At 38.3% G+C, this 23,699-nt stretch overlaps 1 protein-coding gene across 1 annotated transcript in view; it reads left to right on the top strand.

The window, feature by feature from the left end:
• Nucleotides 1-23,699, top strand: part of asz1 (ankyrin repeat, SAM and basic leucine zipper domain containing 1) — a 233,506-nt gene that overhangs the window by 89,872 nt on the left and 119,935 nt on the right. Inside the window, exon 5 of the mRNA XM_028811545.2 lies at nt 7,794-7,905. Coding sequence (XP_028667378.2) covers nt 7,794-7,905 — 112 coding nt within the window. The remainder of the gene's footprint in view (nt 1-7,793; nt 7,906-23,699) is intronic.

Genomic DNA, 23,699 nt, shown 5'->3' with positions numbered 1-23,699 from the left:
TCCATTAGACACCTTTACACTTATTTTGGTTCATAGTACAGTCCATGATGTTGCCCTATATGCTGATGATATTCTTCTGTTTTTTAGGAAACACACCTTCTGACATACTCCTCGTATTAACATTATTTCACACATATGAATCATTATTAGGTAGGGCTGCAACTAATGATTATTTTGGTAGTTGACTAATCGTTCAAATTTCTTTTTGATTAGTCACGATTATTTCATGCCTGACTATTTTGAAGCCTGCGACCTGTGATTGCACATACTGTTCTGGGCTCCAGTGCATGTCTTACTTCATCTGCTCACATCTGTCCACCTGTGAATGTCACCCTGATGTCTCTGCATTAACACGATTAAAATTAATAATAATCAAATTAAAGTAACAACCAGTGAAACATACGAATTTGAAAATAATCGGATGTTTTTATATTAGTGTGATCATCACAATAAAAAAGAAATACATTAAACAATACAAACTAAAGTGCACGTAGTCTTCAAACAAAAAAGTGCATTTAACTTAACCAAAAAATACATTGTTAAAACCAAAACGTTTTTTATATTTTGGTAATAAATGACAAAATGTAGTCATAAACTATAATGTGTAAAGCCTGAAATGCAAAGATCAAATAAACACTTTCACAAAAGGTTCAAGAATGATATAATAGCTTACGTGGCACAACGGTAGGAATTGCTGACATAATCAAGAGTCCCCCGGTTCGATCCTGACTGCCTCGACTGCCTTATTGTTAATATTATACAATAAACACATACATTTGATTTGTGTCTGTAACAGCCACTTTAAATGTATAGTACTTGTAAAAGTTACCTTTTTTTTTTTTCACTTTTATTCTCTCAGTCACGATCACGATACATACTACCGCCCCCCCAGGGGTCTGACGCTGTTACTTTTTATCTGAAACTGGGAATAACTGTAGATGTGAGTGGTGTTTTAAGACAATTGAACTGGGAAATTCTCTGATCTGGATGGATGAAAGCTGACACACAAACGCTGGCAAATCTGCCTTATTTGTATCTCATTGTCACTTGATTTTTTTTATTCAGTTTTATTGAGTATTCCTGCTTACGTTGAATTAGTATGCACATTATGGCCCGTGATGTCAAAGCCACACTGACAAAAAAAACAGACATAGGTATATATGATATTTTGGAAATATTCATTTTATGACCTTACAGTACATTTCGGAAAACATTGTGGCACGGATGTAATATTCATATTCATTTGTGTACCTTCTTGTGGTTGAAATCAGTGGTTGCGTTCCCCCCCCATACCTTGCCCAGTCTGCACAGGACTCCAGGACATGCAGAGGAAAGAATGTTCCTCTGCAAGATGAGCCATGAACGCTCTTCTTTTCTTAGTGGACCCCGTACATGTCTTGCACAGTACATGTGCTTTGATCACCGCCAGGTCAAGCTTGTTATAGCACAAACAACCGGCCACCTGCGTGCTCCTTCTAGCACTGAATAAGCTCACGCCTTCTGGTGTCAGCATGCAGCACCAGGGGGGAAAAAAAGAAAGAGACAAATATATGTGACATTTTGAAGAAATCATTGTATGACCTGAATAGTACCAATCAGAAAACATCGTCACACTAATGCAACATTATTTGAAAACGAACAGGTCACGTGTAAATTTGTTACTTGTAAAAGTTAGCTTTTTTCACTTTTATTTTCTCAGTCTTGTTCACGCTCTCCTTCTCCACCTGATGCTAACTAACTAACAGCGCCGGCATAAATTCTCAAGAGACGGCGGCATCACAGCTCCAGGATGCTTGTGTTTCAGATGCTCATGCATTGTGGTGGAGCTGCCGTGAAAAGAAAGCTTCGCTTTACATAATCTGCATTCAACTTTTTTTTCTTTTTCGATGAAGTGCTCCCACACTTTAGAAATTTTCTGTCTCAATTTTTTTCCATCTCCTTCCCCCTCCTCTATCCAATCTCACCATTGCAACCACATTTATTTTCCTCTACATTCTTCTTCTCCTCAGACGTTCTTTCTACATTGGTAGGACTGTGTGCAGTCTTGACAAACAATAACAAATGATACTGCCCCCAGACATTCATGTAGTGCATTGCAGTTACAAAAACCAATGTGGTTCTTTGTTACTGGAGCCTCTATTGAAGGTTCTGTTTATGATGCGTCGACAATAAAAAAATCTGTGTCGATGAATTTTTGTAGTTGACGTCGTCGATTACATCCACTAATCATTGCAGCCCTATTATTAGGCTGTAAAACTAATTAGAGCAAAAGTACACTGCTTCCCATATACCATGCCTGTCAATCTCTTTCATTTTCTTCCATTATTCTTGTTGTTATCTCCTTTAAATATCTTGGAATCCAACTATTTCACCCTCCATTTCTTATTGTAATGTCAAATTTTTACACATTGTATAATGAGGTAAAACAGTCAATGTTGTCCTGGCATAATCCCTCTCCTTACTTTCAGATCTGTTTGGCAATCATTAAAAATGAATATTGTTCCCTCGTCTAAATTTTGTTAGTTCAATGCTCCCTCTTCCCACACCTTTCTGCTTTTGGTTCTGGCTCAGATCAGCAATCACTTTGATTCGAGCCATATTGGACAGAGGTATTTCACTTCCCAATTTTGAACTGTGTACAATTGGGCATATATCCTACATCCGATATCCCTATTGTTAAACCCTCAACTTTCCCCTTCATCCTGGCACCTTATAAAAGCAAACCTTGTGTTCCCTCACTCTCTGCAACAGTTACAATTTATTAGGTTTAAAACAAAAAAGGGAGTAAGTGAACTTAATCCTCTTATAAATTGTGTTTGGTACAAGGTGGAAATACACCTTAGCTCCATTCCAGGCTGGTATTTATACCACTGTTTCACAATAGTTCTCTAAACATTGGTGGCCAACCCATCTTCTGTCCAACTTAGGCTTCACAAGGTATCGGCACACTTGCCGATTTGTTTGATGGGTCTGGGCTTGCCTCTTTCCAGTCTCTGAAAGACAAATATATAATACCTTCCTACTCTCTTTTTATTTTTTATTTTTCTATTTACAAATTAAATCTGATCTCAGGACATGTGGATTGAGTTTTTTTCTGCTCCTGTTCCCAGTCATCTATTTGACTATTTTCTTCTTGTCTTCTTTTTCCATTAAGCACACAACCTTTTTGTACACCTACCTTCATGCTTCCATAGTTACTCCTGTCTCAATCAAAAATGGATCTCCAATTTATTTCTATCAGCGCCATTGTGTTGGAACAAATTTTTTTAAAAACACTAAAAATTCTTCCAGAAATTTTAATCATCAGCATATCCTATATAAAAATTAAAGAGTTTATCACTGTACTAGAAAGCATTTTCTAATGGGTTTTGCTCCTGATCCAGTCTGTCACCAGTGCTCCCTTAATGTACTGAGCACTTTTCTCCACACGTTTTGGGAATGTCCCACTGTTGCTGTTCTTTGGTCCTCGGTTGCTTTTGTCTTCTCCTTCCTATCTATCTCTGTTCCTTGCTCTCATATTACTCTAATCCTTTTAGATTCCTCTAGTCTTTATCTCTCTCTTCATCACCAGTGCATTATTTCATTAACTACAATAGCAGCAAAAACTCTTATTGTTTCCCACTGGAGGAATCCTGAACTTGTTACTGTCTCTGTATGGAAGTCATCTTTTTACAACCTTGTTATGTTGAAATTGTCTGCCACACGGCTCAATGGGTTATCTTCTCAAACCATCAATAAAGACACTTTCCACGATTAAGTCTTGGTTGACAGCCACCCTATGAGCCAACCTGATATAATTTCAGATTTTCCCTGAGGCATGTGGGCCTCCAAGACTCATCAGTGACCTGCATGCTTTATTAATTAAAGTTTACTCCATCCCCCTTTAAAGAGCTCTGGGGTGGGGTGGGTTGGGGATTTCAAATGTATTTATGAAAGTCTTTTTTTTCCATTGATCTGTTATCCTCTTCTTATTTTTGAAATCAAATTAAAATTGATTTAAAAAAAAAAAAATTTTTATTTTTGGTTATTGAAAATACATCCATCCATCCATTTTCCAGCCCGCTGAATCCGAACACAGGGTCACGGGGGTCTGCTGGAGCCAATCCCAGCCAACACAGGGCACAAGGCAGGAACCAATCCTGGGCAGGGTGCCATCCCACCGCAGGACACACATAAACACACCCACACACCAAGCACACACTAGGGCCAATTTAGAATCACCAATCCACCTAACCTGCATGTCTTTGGACTGTGGGAGGAAACCCACGTAGACACGGGGAGAACATGCAAACTCCACGCAGGGAGGACCCGGGAAGTGAACCCAGGTCTCCAGGTCACCCAACTGCGAGGCAGCAGTGCTACCCACTGTGCCACCATGCCGCCCTATTGAAAATACATCCCTTGATTATTCAGTTTTTGCCATGTAGGCTAATAAAATACTAAATCGTTCAATATTAGTTGTATCTTTGCAAGTGAATAAATTTCAAGATATTGTAAAGAAATAAGACATGTGAAAAACTGAGTCCCAGTCTTGAAGCCACATTTAACTGGCAAACTTAGAGTTTAGAAAATATTAGACGATGAACAATAATTGAAGGAGAATGAGTTCCATGTGTAATTGTGCCTTAGGTTGTCATGTTGTCATATATAATGTATGTATGTATGTATGTATGTGTATGTATGTATGTATATGTGTGTGTGTGTGTGTGTGTATATATATATATATATTAGTGCTGAGCGGTATACCGGTTCATACCGAAAACCGTTTTTTATTTTTTTTATGATATGGATTTTTCTTATACCGCATCACCGGTTTAAATTGCCTAAATGACGTTCGGAACGTGGCGCAGCGGGAGACTGTTCAGGTGGGAACCTTTTTCACTGCTATACCGCTAAACATAGATTTGTTGCACTAGGGCTCTTTTTCACTGCTACACCACCAAATAGTGGGCGGTAGCATAGGTATGCCGCACGGTGAAAATGGACAGAGAGACGAAAAAAAGAAGTCACATCTATCGCCTGGAGATGCATTAGTTTTAAAAGGTCAGATGTGTAAATACTGTTTCTATACTACTGGATAATACTGCAAGCCAAGTTGTACTTGTTTTATTTGTTTTCAATACAGTGTAATGTACCTGGGTACTGTGTAATAGTGTGACGACATTTTGACTTTATCTCGACATTTCCACTTTAATCTTGACGCTTATGACGAGAATATATTCTTTTGACTTTATTCTCGTAATTTGTCATTAAAGTAGAACATCGTAAACTAAACTTCATCATAAAATGAATATTTAATTTACTAGATTTTCTCAAACCCCGTCATAAGTTATATAGCACATTAAAATGCTTTGTGTTAAGTGATTCGTTCAGAGGCGCAACTCTGAATGGATGGCATAATTAAACATGTATAACAAAGATATTTTTAAAGTTCTGAACACTCCGTGGGCTAAGTTTATAACTAGTTTTAATTTCACAAAGACGTTTATCGTGTGGTGATTGGTTATGTGGTTATGTGGTGAAAGAAAAAGGAAGGATAGGAACTGGGGTTTTTGGTAGCCTACGTCAGATAGAGACAGCATGCATGCAATAAAGATAGCCCGCTCAGAAGAACATGCATTGAATTCTGTGTTCGTGTCTCCGACCAGCAGATCACAAACCCAACATTTACACAATATTTAAGTTAAACCTATGCGATAGCTATTCATACATCCAGTTTTTTGGAGCCTCGTCACACCTGCCATAAAGTTCTCTACACTGAACATACACCTGGGGAGCCCTTACTGCGAGGGAGCAGCACTACTGCCTCACTACCGTGCATGTGTAATACCTGCTTTAATGCATTTCATCATGAAAATGATATCAAGTATTTATCTTAGCATTCTAAATTTTCAGAAAGCAGGAATATCATGAAGTGAATGGATTCTGTATGGTGATTGCTTAAGAAGCGTAGTGATTAACCCACTGGGTCGGGGAACGTAACACAAAGCATTTAATGTGCTGCATTAATTTATGACGGGGTAAATTAAGTAATTGATTAAACATTGATTTTAGGAAGAAGTTTAGTTTACGACATTCTACTTTAATTATGAAGTAAACTATGAGAATAAAGTGGAAATGTCGACATAAATCTCAACATAAACGGCGATAATAAAGTGGAAATGTTGACTTTGTTCTCGACATAAACGGCAAGAATAAAGTGGAAATGTTGACTTTGTTCTCGACATATAGTTTGTTTTTTTCTTCCCAGTATAGCTTAGCTTGAAGCAAGGTCCATATTAATGCAGTTTGCCTAAATGATGATTCAGCTGGTAAAGATGTCATCACCAAGTTGCACGTTGTATTTTATTTTAATTTGGTGAATACTGTGTAATGCACCTGGGCTTGAAGTCTTGAAGTAATAGTGCAACTATCAGTAATAATACTATTATTTATTTTATTGTTATTATTTATTAGTTTAAATATTATGCAGTTTAATGATGATAAAGTTGTTTAAAAAGTCACTTTAACGTGTCAGTGGACAGAGATTGTTAACATTAACAGAAAGTGTAGTTGGTTTACAAAAAATATTTACTATTTATTCCTTTTCTAAGACATATTCGGTGCAATACAATTTTTGACAAGCACTTCTGGATATTTTTACTAAGTCTAAATGCCTCTTTGTATGGTTAAAAATATGTTGTCAAAATTATAGTTTGTTTTTTGCAAAAATTTGTTCAATAAAAAGGTTCTGTATTTTGACTGCATCTGTCATGCAATGTGATACCTTCTCCATTAGTGCCACCCCCCTTGAAAACTATCACTTTATGGGGCAATGCAAAACTGTATTAATACTTGTGTACATATTAAAATGTTTTTTTTTTTGTACAATGTACAAGACTCTTGACAGTGGAATAGGTTATTGTTAGGCAGTAATTGCAGTGGAAAATGTGGGTTAGCATCCACTCATGCATGGGGAAAAAAATACCGTCGAATACCGTGAAACCGGGATAATTTAGAAAAATACCGTGATATAGAATTTTGGTCATACCGCCCACCCCTAATATATATATGTATGTATATGTATGTATACACCAGTAATGGTGCACTGCACGATAAAGTGTTGTGAATACTGTACATCTGACTTGAGCATTCATAGTTTTCATACTCTTTCTCTGTATGTTTATCATTCGTTTGCTTAGAGGTTGATGCGCTTGCTGTTTCCTGAGCAGCTCTTCTTTTCTCTACCCTAGCGGCCCGCTTCTTGTCTTCTTTCATCGGCATCTCTTAGTGTTAAAACTGATTAAGTCAGTGTTTGTGTTGTATGTTTTGTTTAATTTTTCACTTAAGTTGGCACTTAAGTCTTCAAACTTCCTCAAGAATGATTTAAGATAAAAAAAAGGGGTGGGGGAAGTGACGGCAAAATGATGAGAATGGCACATGCGCCGCATGGCTGCCCTGCTGGCTGCTGATGAGAGTTGATTCTACAATAAAATAAAATAAAAATAAAAAGCGGAATAACCTTGGAGGTCAATCATCACCCCGAAAGCAGATAGTAGAAGTCACTTAGTATATGTGTACCAAATTTCAGGTTAATCATTCAAACAGTTTGCGAGCTACAGGTGATTTATAATCCTGGACAGACAAACAAACAGCCACAGTAGTGTATTATATATATATATAATACACACACACACTTAGTTTAATGTGACAACGTCATCAGCATTTTTATACTTTGATATCACAAAATCTTTAGTCTTTAAAATCAGTTTTTCAATGTACTGATTTTAATTTTTTCTTTTTCCTCTTACCAGTGCTCTCATGACACCCTTGATGTTTGCATCTAGAGATGGATATATACAAGTTATAACTCTGCTCGTTTCCCATGGTGCTGAATTGGATTCTCAAGACCAAAAAGGATATACTGTAAGCATGTAGTAAATGCTGTTTTGATCAATGTAATGATAAATACACACTGCATAATTCTAATATTAAAATAATATGAAAAATTAATTTTGACCTAGAAGGACCTTTTTATTTTATGTCATTATTGGTAAAGGGCAGTGTGATTTATTATTTTTGACTTCATCATAAATAGAAGAAAAATGCAAGTTGATGTTGATACCCAATGCTATTAAGTATATGCTTCGCGTGCTGCTCCTAAAAAGGAAGTGTTAATATTGTTGCAAATGTAGTGGTTTTGTATGATATCTTGCAGGATAGGCAGAATGCCATTTTGTCATGATGCAGTAAATATATAAACTTGTGTCTTTTTTATTGGGAGAGGAAAGTGCCTTTTCAGGCTCTTGATCTAGAAACTTTTTGTTATATGAATAACCACATATTTCAGTTTCTCAGACTGATGCATGGGTGGCAACTAATGTCAGTAGTTTGATGTGTGAAATTTTTTTTTCCATCTGAGCCGCAACTTCTTAAAGCTAACAATTTTTGAGCATCAGTATTAGTAACACATTTCTGTATATAGTGTAAAAAAATCACAAGTATGACTATTTATGTTAAATATCAAAAAATGTATTTATTTTTAACAAAAAATTTATTTGTATTTAAAATTTCACTGAATTTGTGCTCTTTTGACCTTTTCGGTCTTCCATTAGTTATAAACTTTATCAACATTAAGATTCTGTCCAGAATTTAAAGAGTTTTAATTCTCGTGCGTTTCTCCAAATGCTGAACCTTTAATTGATTTCTAGATTTTGTTTTTATATTGATTATTAGACTACTTCCTCTTTTCTTGGTCTTAATCTGTTGTGAGAGATGGATGTCTATAATGGTGCTCTGCTGGCGGCTGTGTTATCTTTTTTTTTTTTTTTTAAACTATCCTGCATTTATTCAATCTAAGAGGATTTGATTATAAGTATATTAAAAGCATGAGCAGGTGATGGAGGGGTCAGAAAGAGAAGGAAAAGGTAGCTAAAGCTTCATCAAAATCTAATCCGGTCTCAAGTTAACGATACAGCCTGCTGTAGACTGAGTTGGAAGTGAAAGGTAAAGAGATGGATTAGCCAGGACCTCACGCTGCAGGTTATTGGAACCAAGCATAGCCTCTTTATCCCCACTGTCATCTACTACCAGCACCCCTCGCAAATCAACAGCATCAACTCCAACAGGTTAAGTATCTCCACCTTTGGAACATGGATGAGATGAAACCGAGCTATCTGAGCTGAAGGCATTGATTACTGAATTTGGGATTAAAATAAATGATGCAAAGGAGGAAGTAAAGGAAGGTATAAAAAAAGGATATGCACAAGAGAATTGACAAAATAGACAAACTACTTCAGAATATAAAAGACCAGGAGGTACATTTAAGCAATAACTTTGATGTAAACCTTAGAAATAATCTATGAAAAAAATACAGGACAATATGAGCAAAATTGAGAATAAAAATAAGAGTACTTGGTTCTCACCTGGAAGAAGTTAAGCAGATGTTTACATCTTGTATTAAAGAAGCTGAACAATTGATAACCGCTTACGACCAAGAAGGCGTCAGAGTTAATCAGTGAAATTACCAGAGTAAATCAAGAATATGCCAGGTCTCCAAATGAGACACTTTATAGGCAAAGACATGTTCTGAAATCATATAGGCAAAGACTTGTTCTGAAATCAGAACTTAACCTCTTCACAACAAATGAAACACAACTTCTCATGTTTAAATTGTGAAATTATTATCATAACCATGGAGAAAAGACTCATAGATCTTAGCTCAACAAATCCACAAGCAGGAAGTTTGCAATGCAATTACAAAAATTACCAACAAAGGTGGAGATGACATCATTGACCACAAAAACATTTAGAGAGTACAAGAAGTCCTTATATTCTACTCAGCTCAAACAAGGGAAGACACAATCTGAGTTTTTTGATTTAGTACAAATACCACAGCTATACACTCTTAGTGCAGAGGAACTGGACAAACCTCTGACACACTCAGAATTAATGGATGCTATAACCTTGCTTCTAAATGTAAAATCTAACACACCAGTGATCTTTTTATCTTTGGATGCAGAAAAAGAATTTGCCATGGTTGAATAGGACTACCTGTTCACCGCATTGCACATATTTGGTTTTGGCCCAAATATATGTGCAAGAATAAAACTACTGTATACCAGTCCAGAAGCCTCTGTCTGCATTAACAACATTATCTCAAACTACTACAAGCTAGAATGTGGTACTTGACAAGGATGCCTCCTGTCACCATTGTGTTTTGCATTTGCCATTGAGCCATTGGCCACTGACGTCTGAAATGCATCAGACGTTAAAGGGATTATTGGAGGAGGACTTGAACAGAAAATATCAATATATACAGATGATATGGTATTGTGTATATTGGACCCACAAACTTCCTTACCAGTAGTGTTTAATGCACTAGGAGAATTTCAAAAGATAACCAGACTCGAAATTTTTTTGAATAAAAGGGTGCTTTTTCCAATGAACTCTCTAGCACACAATACTAGCCTGGACATCTATCCATTTATTTTATCTGATCAGTTTAAATATCAAGGTGTAAACATCACAAGTAAATATAAAGACACAGCATGGAAAAAATTACACAAAATGTGAACATGTGGTCTCACCTGCATTTCCCATTAGCAGGTAGAATCAGTACTCTCAAGGTGAACAACCTTCCCAAGCTTTCAGAGCATTCCCATATACATTAACAAATCTTTAAGAAATTAGACTCAATTATAATCTTATTTATATGGAATTTGAGACATCCACACATTCAAAGGGCAACTTTACAAAGACCTGAAGCAGAAGGTGGCATGGCAGAACTTAACTTTCAGCTTATTACTGTAGTACTAGGGTGTTGTACCGTGTTAGCCATTATGAATGTAGAGAAAAGCCAAGCAAAATGACACCTTTTATTGGCTAACTAGAAAGATTACAATATGCAAGCTTTCGAGGCAACTCAGGCCCCTTCTTCAGGCAAGATGCTTATTACTGGGAAGCAAATATATAGTGCATCCGGAAAGTATTCACAGCGCATCACTTTTTCCACATTTTGTTATGTTACAGCCTTATTCCAAAATGGATTAAATTCATTTTTTTCCTCAGAATTCTACACACAACACCCCATAATGACAACGTGACAAAAGTTTACTTGAGGTTTTTGCAGATTTATTAAAAATAAAAAAATTGAGAAAGCACATGTACATAAGTATTCACAGCCTTTGCCATGAAGCTCGAAATTGAGCTCAGGTGTATCCTGTTTCCCTGATCATCCTTGAGATGTTTCTGCAGCTTAATTGGAGTCCACCTGTGGTAAATTCAGTTGACTGGACATGATTTAGAAAGCACACACCTGTCTATATAAGGTCCCACAGTTGACAGTTCATGTCAGAGCACAAACCAAGCATGAAGTCAAAGGAATTGTCTGTAGACCTCCGAGACAGGATTGTCTCGAGGCACATATCTAGGGAAGGTTAGAGAAAAATTTCTGCTGCTTTGAAGGTCCCAATGAGCACAGTGGCCTCCATCATCCATAAGTGGAAGAAGTTCGAAACCACCAGGACTCTTCCTAGAGCTGGCCGGCCATCTAAACTGAGCGATCGGGGGAGAAGGGCCTTAGTCAGGGAGGTGACCAAGAACCCGATGGTCACTCTGTCAGAGCTCCAGAGGTCCTCTGTGGAGAGGAGAACCTTCCAGAAGAAGGACAACCATCTCTGCAGCAATCCACCAATCAGGCCTGTATGATAGAGTGGCCAGATGGAAGCCACTCCTTAGTAAAAGGCACATGGCAGCCCACCTGGAGTTTGCCAAAAGACACCTGAAGGACTCTCAGACCATGAGAAAGAAAATTCTCTGGTCTGATGAGACAAAGATTGAATTCTTTGGTGTGAATGCCATGCGTCACGTTTGGAGGAAACCTGGCACCATCCCTACAGTGAAGCATGGTGGTGGCAGCATGATGCTGTGGGGATGTTTTTCAGCGGCAGGGACTGGGAGACTAGTCGGGATAAAGGGAAAGATGACTGCAGCAATGTACAGAGACATCCTGGATGAAAACCTGCTCCAGAGCACTGTTGACCTCAGACTGGGGCAACGGTTCATCTTTCAGCAGGGCAACGACCCTAAGCACACAGCCAAGATATCAAAGGAGTGGCTTCAGGACAACTCTGTGAATGTCCTTGAGTGGCCCAGCCAGAGCCCATACTTGAATCCGATTGAACATCTTAAAATGGCTGTGCACTGATGCTTCCCATCCAACCTGATGGAGCTTGAGAGGTGCTGCAAAGAGGAATGGGCGAAACTGGCCAAGGATAGGTGTGCCAAGCTTGTGGCATCATATTCAACAAGACTTGAGGCTGTAATTGCTGCCAAAAGTGCATCGACAAAGTATTGAGCAAAGGCTGTGAATACTTATGTACATGTGATTTCTGTTTTTTTTTTTAATTTATTTTATTTATTAATTTTATTGTAATCATTCCATACAAATAGATCAATTTATAACAAAAAGAAAAAAAAATTGAAGACAAATCAAACCCCACCCCTGAGAAGGAGAGCTTAGCCAAAGGAGAATTGATTAGGGCTTTTTAATAAGGCAACAATAAACAAAACAAAGGAAGATATATATATAGGTAAATAAAAAAATGGAGAAGGAAAATAAATGTGATAATAGTTATCTCTTATTCTAAAATAATATTGATTAGCTCCTGCCAGGTTTTGAAAAAATTCTGTACAGATCCTCTAACTGAGAATTTGATTTTTTCCAATTTCAAATAATATAAGACATCGGTTTCCCACTGACTTATCAGAGGAGAGTTAGGATTCTTCCAATTTAACAAAATAAGTCTGCGTGCCAAAAGTGTAGTGAATGCAATCACCATTTGCTTGTCCTTCTCCACTTCAAGTCCGTCTGGAAGAACTCCGAACACAGCTGTTAGTGGGTTAGGAGGGATTGTGATACCAAGGCTGTCTGAAAGGCACTTAAAGATTTTAGTCCAAAATGATGTTAGTTTGGTGCAGGCCCAAAGCATGTCACCCAGTGAGGCAGGAGCTTGGTTGCAGCGTTCGCAGGTTGGATCTTGCCCTGGAAACATCTTGGACAGTTTTAAGCGAGACAGATGAGCTTGATATATAATTTTTAGTTGAATAATTCTATGCTTTGCGCATATGGAGCTTGAGTGAATTCTCTGCTTTGCTACCTTCCACGCCTTTTCTGATATATTAAGAGATCTTCTTCCCAATGTCCTCTTGGGCCTTTGAAAGGTAGGGACTCTAATAAGATTTTATATAATTGCGGAAATGGTGTTTAATTCCTCGAAATTGAGCAGTATTTTTTCCAGCATGGTGGAGGGTACGAGGTGAGGAAAATCGGGCAATTTCTGTTTAACAGAATTTCTGATTTGAAGATAGTGAAAGAAATGTGTAGCTGGGATGTTGAATTTGGAACGTAATTGTTCAAAAGATACAAATATGTTGTCTATATATAGATCTCTTAGCATTTTAATCCCAAAACTTTTCCAGGTATTAAAAACTGGATATGTTTGCGAGGGTTGAAAGAGGTGGTTCTCTTGCAGAGGTGCCACGGATAAAAGATTTTCCATCTTAAAATGCTTTCTAAGTTGGTTCCATATTCTAAGTGAGTAAAGCACAATTGGGTTATTAGTATATTTGCGATAACTTGCATTTATTGGAGAGCAGAGCAGGGAGTATAAAGAAGGCTTGTTCTTCATCTATTCTAGTAATTTCGCTTCTTAGCTCTGACACTTTCTTGGTTTCTAATTTATTTCTGTGGGAAAGATATGAAATAATCTGTCCTCTTAAGAAGGCCTTTAGAGTTTCCCAGAGTGTTCCTGCAGAAACCTCTGTGGGCATGTTTGTCTCTAAGAAGAAGCTGATTTGTTTGGATATAAATTCTGTGCAGTTCTCGTCTGCCAATAGAAGAGGGTTAAGACGCCATCTGCGAGGTGAGTGTAAGGGGCTTAATGATTTTAGCTTCTAGAGGGGCATGGTCGGACATAACAATTGTGTCGTATTTGCACAATTTAATCGTAGGCAGGAAATTATTATCTATAAAAAAATAATCAATTCTTGAGTAGCTATAATGCAGTAGTGAGTAGAACGAATATGTTCTTGAGTTTGGGTTAAGAAATCTCCAGGGGTGTGATAAGTTGTGGTCATTTAAAAATTGTGTAATTGTCTTTGCAGTGTTAGATGTCATCCCCCCTGTCACAGGAGTCCTATCTAAGAGTGGATTTAAAACACAATTAAAGTCCCCAGCCATTTTAATTTTATGAGTGTTCACATTGGGAGTGGATGCAAATAGATTTTGCATGAATTCCTTATCGACATTGGGTGCATAAACATTTGTCAAAATCATTTTACTGTTAAATAAGTTGCCCATGACCATCACATATCTCCATTCAGTGTCCAAGACTACTTCTGATACTACAAATGGAACTGTTCTGTGTTCTGGGGGGGTGGGGGGGGATTTCTCAGTTCTTTTATTTTTAATAAATTTGCAAAAACCTCAAGTAAACTTTTTTCACATTGTCATTATGGGGTGTTGTGTGCAGAATTCTGAGGAAAAAAATGAATTTAATCCATTTTGGAATAAGGCTGTAACATAACAAAAGATGGAAAAAGTGATGCGCTGTGAATACTTTCTAGATGCACTGTACAAGCTGTAACGTCCTACATATTGACACATATTGATGAATATACAAAAACCTGGTCTGCAATAGAAATAAAATCCTGATGTACTTCTTTATATGACCTGCTTTGTGCCCCAGTAAATACAAATTGTTGGCAATATACTAATAATCCAGTTGTCCATCAGTCACTCAAAATATCGAACCAATGCAGGAAGCACTTCAAGGAAGAGAAGCTTTTCTGTTGCACCTCTACAATTACTTTTTTCTTCCCTCTGAAATCTACACAGTATTTAATGTTTTGGAAAATGTCTGGGATTAAAACATTTGGAGAATTGTATGTAGATAATGTCTTATGTCAAACTGAACTTTATTGTCATCTCAACCATATACAAGTATACAGATAGATGAAATTGCGAAGCTCAGGGTCCACAGTGTAACAACATGACGTGCAAATAATAATTTAAAAATAGAATTAAAATTTAAATTAAAATTAAAACACAAAAAAGACATTGCGCAAAGACAAGACAAAGAAGTAGCAGCAATATTGATATGTAAGATATGTAATATAATAAATAAATAATAAATAATAGAAGTAGATAATACAGAAATTATCAGTGTATGATAATAGTTGTTTAAGACGTGTAAACAATGACAGGGCAGAATGTTTCACAGCAGAAGGATAACAAGAGTGTCAAAATACTTAAAGGTCAGTAGGAGATTTTCAGTTCTTTTCTACATGCACACTTGTCTTTACAGGTCAATGGCTCACATGTGTAAAAGTTCTGTTTTTAGCGGTGGTTGAGGCTGTGTGAAAGGTTCCAGGGGGCAGCCTGGTCTTAAGGAGTCTAACAGCTTGGAGGTAAAAACTCTCCTGCAGCCTGGCAGATCTGGCTTTAATGCTGCAGTATCTTCTCTTGGATGGCAAAAGTGTGAAAAGTCCATGTGAGGGGTATAAGGGGTCCTGCACAATGCTGCAGGCCTTGCGTAAACTGCGTTTGTAAAATATGTCCTGTAGTGAAGGGAGAGGCACCCCAGTAATGTTCTCTGCTGTCTTCACTATCCTTTGCAGGCGCTTGCGGTCAGATATGTTGCAGTTGCCATACCAGACAGTGATACAGCTGGTCAGAACACTCTCAATGGTGCCTCTGTAGAACATGGTGAGGATGGAAGGGGGAAGACTTGCTCGCTTCAGTCGCCTCAGGAAGTGTATTCTCTGCTGGGCTTTCTTGATTAGTGATGAGGTGTTATGTGTCAATGTAAGTTCCTCAGTTATGTGCACACAGAGAAACTTGGTACTCCTAACAGTCTCCACATCTAAACCGTTGATGCTGAGTGGGATGTGGGCAGGACGTGATTTTCTGAAGTCCACGATTATCTCTCTTGTCTTGTCGACACTGAGAGATAGATTGTTGTCTTCACACCATGCAGACAGCTGTTCCACCTCATCTCTGTATGCTGTTTCATCATCCCTGCTATTTAGTCCCAGCACCGTTGTATCATCTGCAAACTCGATGATGTGGTTGGTGTTGTGCATGGCTGTGCAGTCGTGAGTCAGCATGGTGAACAGCAGTGGCCTAAGCATGCAGCCCTGCGGTGCTCCAGTGCTCAGTGTGACGATGCTGGAAGTGTTCCAGCCCATCCGAACTGACTGGGGCCTCTCTGTCAAGAAGTCCAGGATCCAATTGCAGAGGGTGGTGTTCAGGCCCAACCTGCTCAGTTTTACAACCAGCTTTTGAGGGATGATTATGTTGAAGGCAGAGCTAAAGTCTATGAATAGCATCTTGCCATATGTGTCTTTTTTTATCCAGATGTGTCAGGGAGAGGTGAAGGGCAGAACATATGGCATCCTCAATTGACCTGTTTTAGCGGTATGCAAACTGAAGAGGGTCAAGGGAGGCAGGGAGATTAGTCTTTATGTGTGACATGACTAACCTTTCGAAGCACTTCATTATGATTGGCGTGAGTGCAACTGGTCGGTAGTCATTCAGGCATGTCACTGATGACTTCTTCGGCACTAGTATGATGGTGGTTGACTTGAAGCATGCTGGGACTGACGACTGGCTCAGAGATGTGTTGAAGATGTCTGTGAGGACACCAGCCAGTTGACTGGCACATTCTTTGAGCACACGACCAGGTATGTTGTCAGGTCCTGCAGCCTTGCGTGGATTGACTCTGGATAGAGTCCTCTTCACATCATTTATGGAGAGACAGAATGCCTGGTCAGTGGAGGGAGGTGTTGCTTTTCTCGCAGGCTCTTTGTTCTGCGCCTCAAACCATGTGAAGAAGTTGTTCAGCTCATCTGGAAGGGAGGTATCACCATCGCTGTGTGGGTTGGGTTTGTATTTGTCTGAACGCCCTGCCACATACGACGTGTGTCTCTGGTGCTGCTGAATTATTTGTTGATCCTCTGCGCGTATGCCCACTTAGCTCTCCTTATAGCGCGAGGCAGGTTGGCTCTGGTCATCCTGAGGACGGCCTTGTCTCCAGATCTGAAGGCTGCATTTCTGATCTTGAGCAGCTTGTGCACTTCTCTTGTCATCCAGGGCTTTTGGTTGGCTCTTGTGGTAACATCCTTGGTAACAGTAACATCCTCTATGCATTTGGAGATATAGCCAGTCACAGAGTCTGTGTACTCCTCCAGATTGATGGAGTCACCATTCATAGCAGCCTCTCTGAAAATGTCCCAGTCTGTCATTTCGAAGCAGTCTTGGAGAGCTGAAATTGCACCATCCTGCCACACTCTGATGCTCTTTTGGGCTGGTTTAGTGTGCTTCAGCAGGGACTTGTATGCAGAAACCATAAAAATGCTGATATGATCTGAACAACTGAGGTGGGGGTGGGGTAGGGCTTAGTAGGCATCAGGAGCGCTCTTGTAAACATTGTCCAGACAGCTTCTCCCTCTAGTAGCAAAGTTCACATTCTTATAGAATTTTGAGAGAAATTACTTCAAGTTGGCATGATTGAAGTCTCCAGCAATAATGAAAAATGCCTCGGGGTGCGTCGTTTGCAGTTTGCTGATGATCTTGTAGAGTTCCGGTAGCGCTTGGTTAGCATTTGCGCTAGGTGGGAGGTAGACAGCAACCACCAGCATGCAACTGTATTCCCTCGGCAGGTAGAAAGGCCGACACCTTACTGATAAAACCTCTATCAGCGGGGAGCAGTGTCGCGCAACTGAGGCAGCGTTCCTACACCACTCTCTGTACACATAAACACACAGTCCACCCCATCCCCCCCCCCTAAAGGGTTTTACTAGACAAAGAGGCGTGTCTGTACACTTGGAAGATGGTCAGTCCGTCTAGCTGGATGGCCGAGTCTGCAATGTTTCCCTGGAGCCATGTCTCAGTGAAAATAAAGATGCAACAGTCTCTCATTTCCCACTGCTTGGCCCGCTGCAGCTTTATATAATCCAGCTTCTTGTCCAGTGATGGGATGTTCGCAAGCAGAATAGACGGTATCGCAGGTCTGGTTGGGTTATTTTTTAGCCTTGTGCTAACACCTCCGTGTTTGCCTCGTTTCTGCTTTCAATCGCTGCGCTTGCGTTTTCGCCAGCTCAGCTTCTTAGGCTGCCGAAGTAAGGAAAGGCTGCGGAGCGTCTCTGTCACCACACTGGATATTTCGGCGCAGTTTCTTCGGAAATCGAGCAGGATTTGTTGCTCGTAAATATATGTCTGCGTACTACTATCACTTAAATCTACTTTTTTACTTATACTAGTTGACAAAGACGAACAAAGATTAACACTAAACACCGTGGACTCGTGAGCTCTGTAAACTGCAGCCTGCACGGGCGCGCGCCATCTTATGAACAATTATGCTTCAAATTTAACTTCCTGTCAACACAATTTTTCCACTACTTTCAAATGAGAAACTTTGCTAAAAGGAACCTACCCAATTTTCCACACCTCCCACCTATTTTATTTCCAGAGGAAGTACTGATCAGTCATGAAGACGTGGACAGCATCTCATTAATATATAAAACCATATTAAAGTCTCTTCCTTTCAAAGATCCTAGGAGTACTGTGGGGAAAGGATCTTTCATTTAATATCTCAGAAAGGGAGTGGAAGGCAGCCATGCAAAGCATACACTCTAGCTCCGTAAGTGCAAAGCATTAAATCATTCAACTTAAAATCTTTTATTGAACACGTTTATTTTGTTTAAAATTGTCCAAAATGTGTCCAGGGCAAGATTTAGTCTGTGAATGTTGCAATCGTGCTTCAGCCTCACTGGACCACGTGTTTTGGAAGTGCACCGAACCAACATCATTTTGGACAAAAATTTTTGTCTATCAGACAGCCCTGTTTTCACAATCACTCCTAAACCATTAACAGCTGTATTTGGTGTACTCCCAGATGAGTTTGAAGTGATCCATTTGGTTAGGAAATGTAATCATATCTAAAAATGTCTTTGTAGCTCCAGGTTTTAATTTTTCCTGAATCATTGTCTTGAACTCATGATACTTGTTACAAAAATTCTTTAGAAAGGAATTGGTCTCTTCAGCAGAGTGCAGTATTTGATGAAAAGCCTATTAATCTGCACAAATCCAAAAAAAGAAATTGAGATTTGCAGGTATAGAGAAACATTCCTTATCAAAGACACACCAATCTTTCAGTTCTTGTCTGGAAACAGATTGTCTATATGGTCACATTCCCACTGTGTAAAGGTAAATATTGACATTGTTTTAACTGGAAACTGAAATAAAGAAAGAAAATTATGTGTTTCTTCTGGGAAATGTGGATTATTTGCCAGATACTGTGAAGTTTCTTGATTTTTTTTTTTTTTTTGGCAAAATAAAAAGCTTCACCTGTCGAAAATACACTTCTTTGTGTCTGCCCTTTCATCTAAAATGTCATTACATTTTGAGATAGCAACATGGTCTTATACATTTTGTAGATAGGATCATTTTCACCTTCAACATTTTTTTAGTAGTGTTCCCCTAATACACCATAGTTCCTAATTTTAATGTTTACTACAAAATATCTGCATGGCCACCTCACCTTATGTAGTGGCTTAAACACAGTCAGATCTGCCTCTGTAGCTTTGTCTTGCTTCAAATTTTGCCACCTTAACAGAATTCATACAGAAAATTGTGTTGTCATTAGCAAAGTCTCCATATTTCTCATGATGAGAATGTTTTTCTAAGATCATCTATACCCAGGGCCCGGGTCCTCACAATTTGCCACATAATGTTGCTCTGATCAGTGTGGAATGGATTGCCGTAAAAGAATAGCTATACATTTTGATTTGTCCTACATGACTATTGTGCTATTCCCATATAAAACTATTGAATAGTCTCAAGAATAGATAAACCGTCACATACTGTTGTTTTATTATGCCAGCAAAGAAAGTTTTATGAATGGATCTGCTTTCATTCCTAAATTTAATAAAGAAAATTAACATTTTTAATCTGTTTTGTCAGTTGATTTATCTACTAGCAAAGGTGTGGTAGGCCAGTTTTCCAATTTCATTTAACACATTGATTTTGATTGTTGAGATTATGCACTTGATGAACTGAATGGCATAATTCCTACTTCACCAACTATCCGGTATTTTCATGTATTTGGCAACTTGATTATGAGTATGACCGCTAACACAGGAAAATTTGTTTTCATAGCCAGCAAAACGTTATCTGTTAAAACGTTCACCTCATCAGGTGTCATATTTTCACTGCACTAGTTCTTTTCTGTCTTCACATTCTTGTTTAGATTTTGTTAATATATTTTTTAATAAACCTTTCAATTAATTGATTATTAAGTTTTCTGACTGAATCAGTATGAAATTCTGGTTCAAATGTCCTTTGACATAGTCTACTTTCCAGTTGCTCCATTAAAAGATCAAGCCTATTTTGCAAATGACACTGTCCGTTTCCGAGTAGTTACAAATTACAGCACAGACCATTTCATATACTGCAATTTAGTAAGAATTTAAATTGAGTAGGTAATAGATTTAGTGTAAATAAAAATTAATTTTATCTCAAAGTCAGATCTTTTTGTGAGTGATGCTCTTAAAATGTATGAGCAATCATTCACATACTCAGCTTAGATAGAATACTGGTTAGTGACATTGCCATTCCGGGAAATTGCCCCCTTGGTAGAAGAGAAATGCTTATACATGTAATGAAACTTATTGCATAAAACTATTAAGCAGCAAGTAGCATTCTTCCAACCAGGTGAATGCTACAAACCCATGCCACAAAACATACCCATCACTATCAAGATGCCTTCACTGTTGGATCCAAATGCTAATGCTTGTAGGGTTCTTAACACTAGAATTACCAAAGCCTACGATAAAACTCGTAAACCCGACCCACTTTAAATTGGTTTGCATCTCTCTCTATTGTTTCTGTAGCTCTCTATATTATTTACCCTATACAGCTCCCAGGACCTCACTCCCAGATAAACAAGGCCTGAGCTGAAAGAGCTTTTTGCCCTTCCTGCAGCAGTGGGGGGATGGGATAGCAAGCTGCTTGTGCTTATCAACTCATTTACAACACAAAAGACGCTGATGGAGAGGTGCGAACGGATTTAAGTTGGGCCGGGATTATGAGCTTTTTCATAGGCTTTGGTAATTCTAGTGTTAATGAGCTCCGCATTTGTACATTTTTGCTCAAGGGGAACTTGATATTGGATGGCTTATCCGGCTATAGTACTTTCCTTTACTGTTTAGCAGAACCTCCTTGAACCACTGTACTAGCCATCCTGGACTTGGCATAGTGGTACTGTATATCATTAGTTTTAAATTTCATTGAAGACTTTTTCTAAGATGTAGGGAATGTAACGGGTATGAATATTTTTTTCTATAGTTGGAACACAAACAGATTAATTGAATTATTCAGGGTCATATAGAAAGTCACAAGTAAAAATTGAACTGTAAATTTTGGGGTCTGAGAGTCCATTAACTTAGCCAGTTTACCAAACAGTTTTGCAAACCAGATTGTTTTGTGAAGTACAACCCAATGAATACATCAGTTTTACAGGTTTTGTTCTCTAAACACTGTTTTTGATAAAACTGCCTGCGTACTGTTACTTTTAAATTTGAACTTGTTTAACTTTGAGTTGATCACCTGCTTAACTTTATGCTTCAATCTAATATACAAGGATCACAAATCATGAGTAGGCATTTTTATTCAGTTGTCCAACTGTGATATATTTTAATTTCCTAATGTGTATTAACTTGACACTGTTTCCTGGAAAATATCATTAAGAATGCTGATCTAGTTTGCCAAGTAAATATTTTGCCAAATGTGTCTCAACAATCACCTAAAATATTAAGGAGGTTGCCCTGAAAGTGCTGCAATGTTAGCCATTCCACAAGTGTGAAAATAGGTGCTCTTTAATATATTTGGTTTCTTTTGTTTGCACAAATGTTTCCAACTTTGAGAATTCTGAAATGAACTTAAATTTAACAGGAGTATATTTAATTATTCAAGTTACTAAGTGTTTCTGAGGATTACAATATTATTTTAAATTTTACCAAAGCAAGGTATTATCTACCCAACCCAAATCCTCACACCCAACCGATCCACAAAAACATTACTGCTTTCTACCTAATTTCCATAAATATTTGGTTGAGTACATTTCTTTAATGCAGTGTGTTCTATTAACTGAAACAAATGTATGGTGAATTTAGAAATGCAAGTTCCTAGGGTGCCAGACAAAAAATGAACTGGCAAAAATGAACCTGCTGGCACTCTTCTTAAAAGAGCATGGTTTTGTCTTTTTAATATTATTTTCTTAATGGCAGTTTATCACTAATTCAATTCAGACAGACTTTTAATCATGTTTTGTTTTTAATCAGTCATATTTATTGTGTACTATGTATTTGCTTATGTGTTTTTGCCAACTCACAGAGGTTAGTTATTAATGAAAAGCTTGTTATATTATGTATCCTTGTATTGATTGTATAAGCAGGAGTTAAACATAGACAGGAACCTGGTAGACTTTGCAGTTTTCGGTTTTGTAATATTTTATTTTCTCATGAGTTATGAAGGATACATTAGGTTTTTTAGTTGAAAAAAATAGTTTACGCATGATCGTAGTTTAGGAACTCACTGTAAATTATTGGTAAATCTGATTCCATTCACTATTACTACAGGCAATGCTGTAAGAGAGTTAGGAATAATTATAATCTGCCTCTTTCTGATTCAATAGGTAGACAAATATCTCTCTATTATAAAAGAAAATCCTGTGGGATGGAATGACTAGGAGACGACACGTGATCATCATGGAAGACAAATAAAAGACCCGTGAGACGAAAGAGAATGGCCACAGAGCGTCTTGACGCGACAGCAGCTGCCCCCCCATCCCCCCTCACAACGGGAGCAGCGTTATATGTCCTGCAAGAAAGAGATTTAACTACACCCGGGGCTGGAAATAAAAGACAATTATAGTTTTTACAACGTCACACGAGATAAGACAGTGAGCCATCATTTAAAACAAGTCCACAGACATCTAAACAAGCAGTTGTTGGATTACTTTTGGCAGACACACATCATGTGCTCCCAGCACTTAAAGCAATGACATGCAACAAGCAGGACAGGCACCTCGCCAGCAGCAGAAAGACAGCTGATCATCCGACGACATATCCTTAGCGTGCGTTCAGCCGACCTCAAAAAACGCGAGTAGCATTATACAACTTGCGAGAAAGAGATGTAACCATGCACGGGGCCAGAAATAAAGGACAAGTAATGTTTTTACAAACGTTTTTAACATAAAAGTGAAAATAATGCATATGTAACAATTCCCATGAAAATAACAACCTCTTTAAATTGTAAATCCGTAGCTTGCACAGATCATGTGCACTCAGCACATATAAAGCGTATAAGAACAATACATTCTAGATGAAACAACGCAAAGAAGAAAGAGCAGCGTAGAGAAAAGAGACCCTAAAGCGTTGGAGAAAAAAAAAAGGCAAACGAGATTATGAAAGCAGTGGAATTTCAAAGGGTCAAAAAAACGATGGCGCGATGCACATACAGAGAAAGGTACAAAATATGAAAGCAGTACAATTTGAAAGTATTGTAGTGTCCCAGCCAGGTTGAAGCCTTTTTTGTTTTAAGTGACTGATAGGTCTGATTGAGGGGGGCGGAGTACAGCAGGGAAGACTGATAGAGG

The sequence above is a fragment of the Erpetoichthys calabaricus genome, chromosome 1, assembly GCF_900747795.2.
Source record: "Erpetoichthys calabaricus chromosome 1, fErpCal1.3, whole genome shotgun sequence".
NCBI lineage: Eukaryota > Metazoa > Chordata > Cladistia > Polypteriformes > Polypteridae > Erpetoichthys > Erpetoichthys calabaricus.
This window is presented reverse-complemented; position numbering and strand designations above follow the sequence as displayed.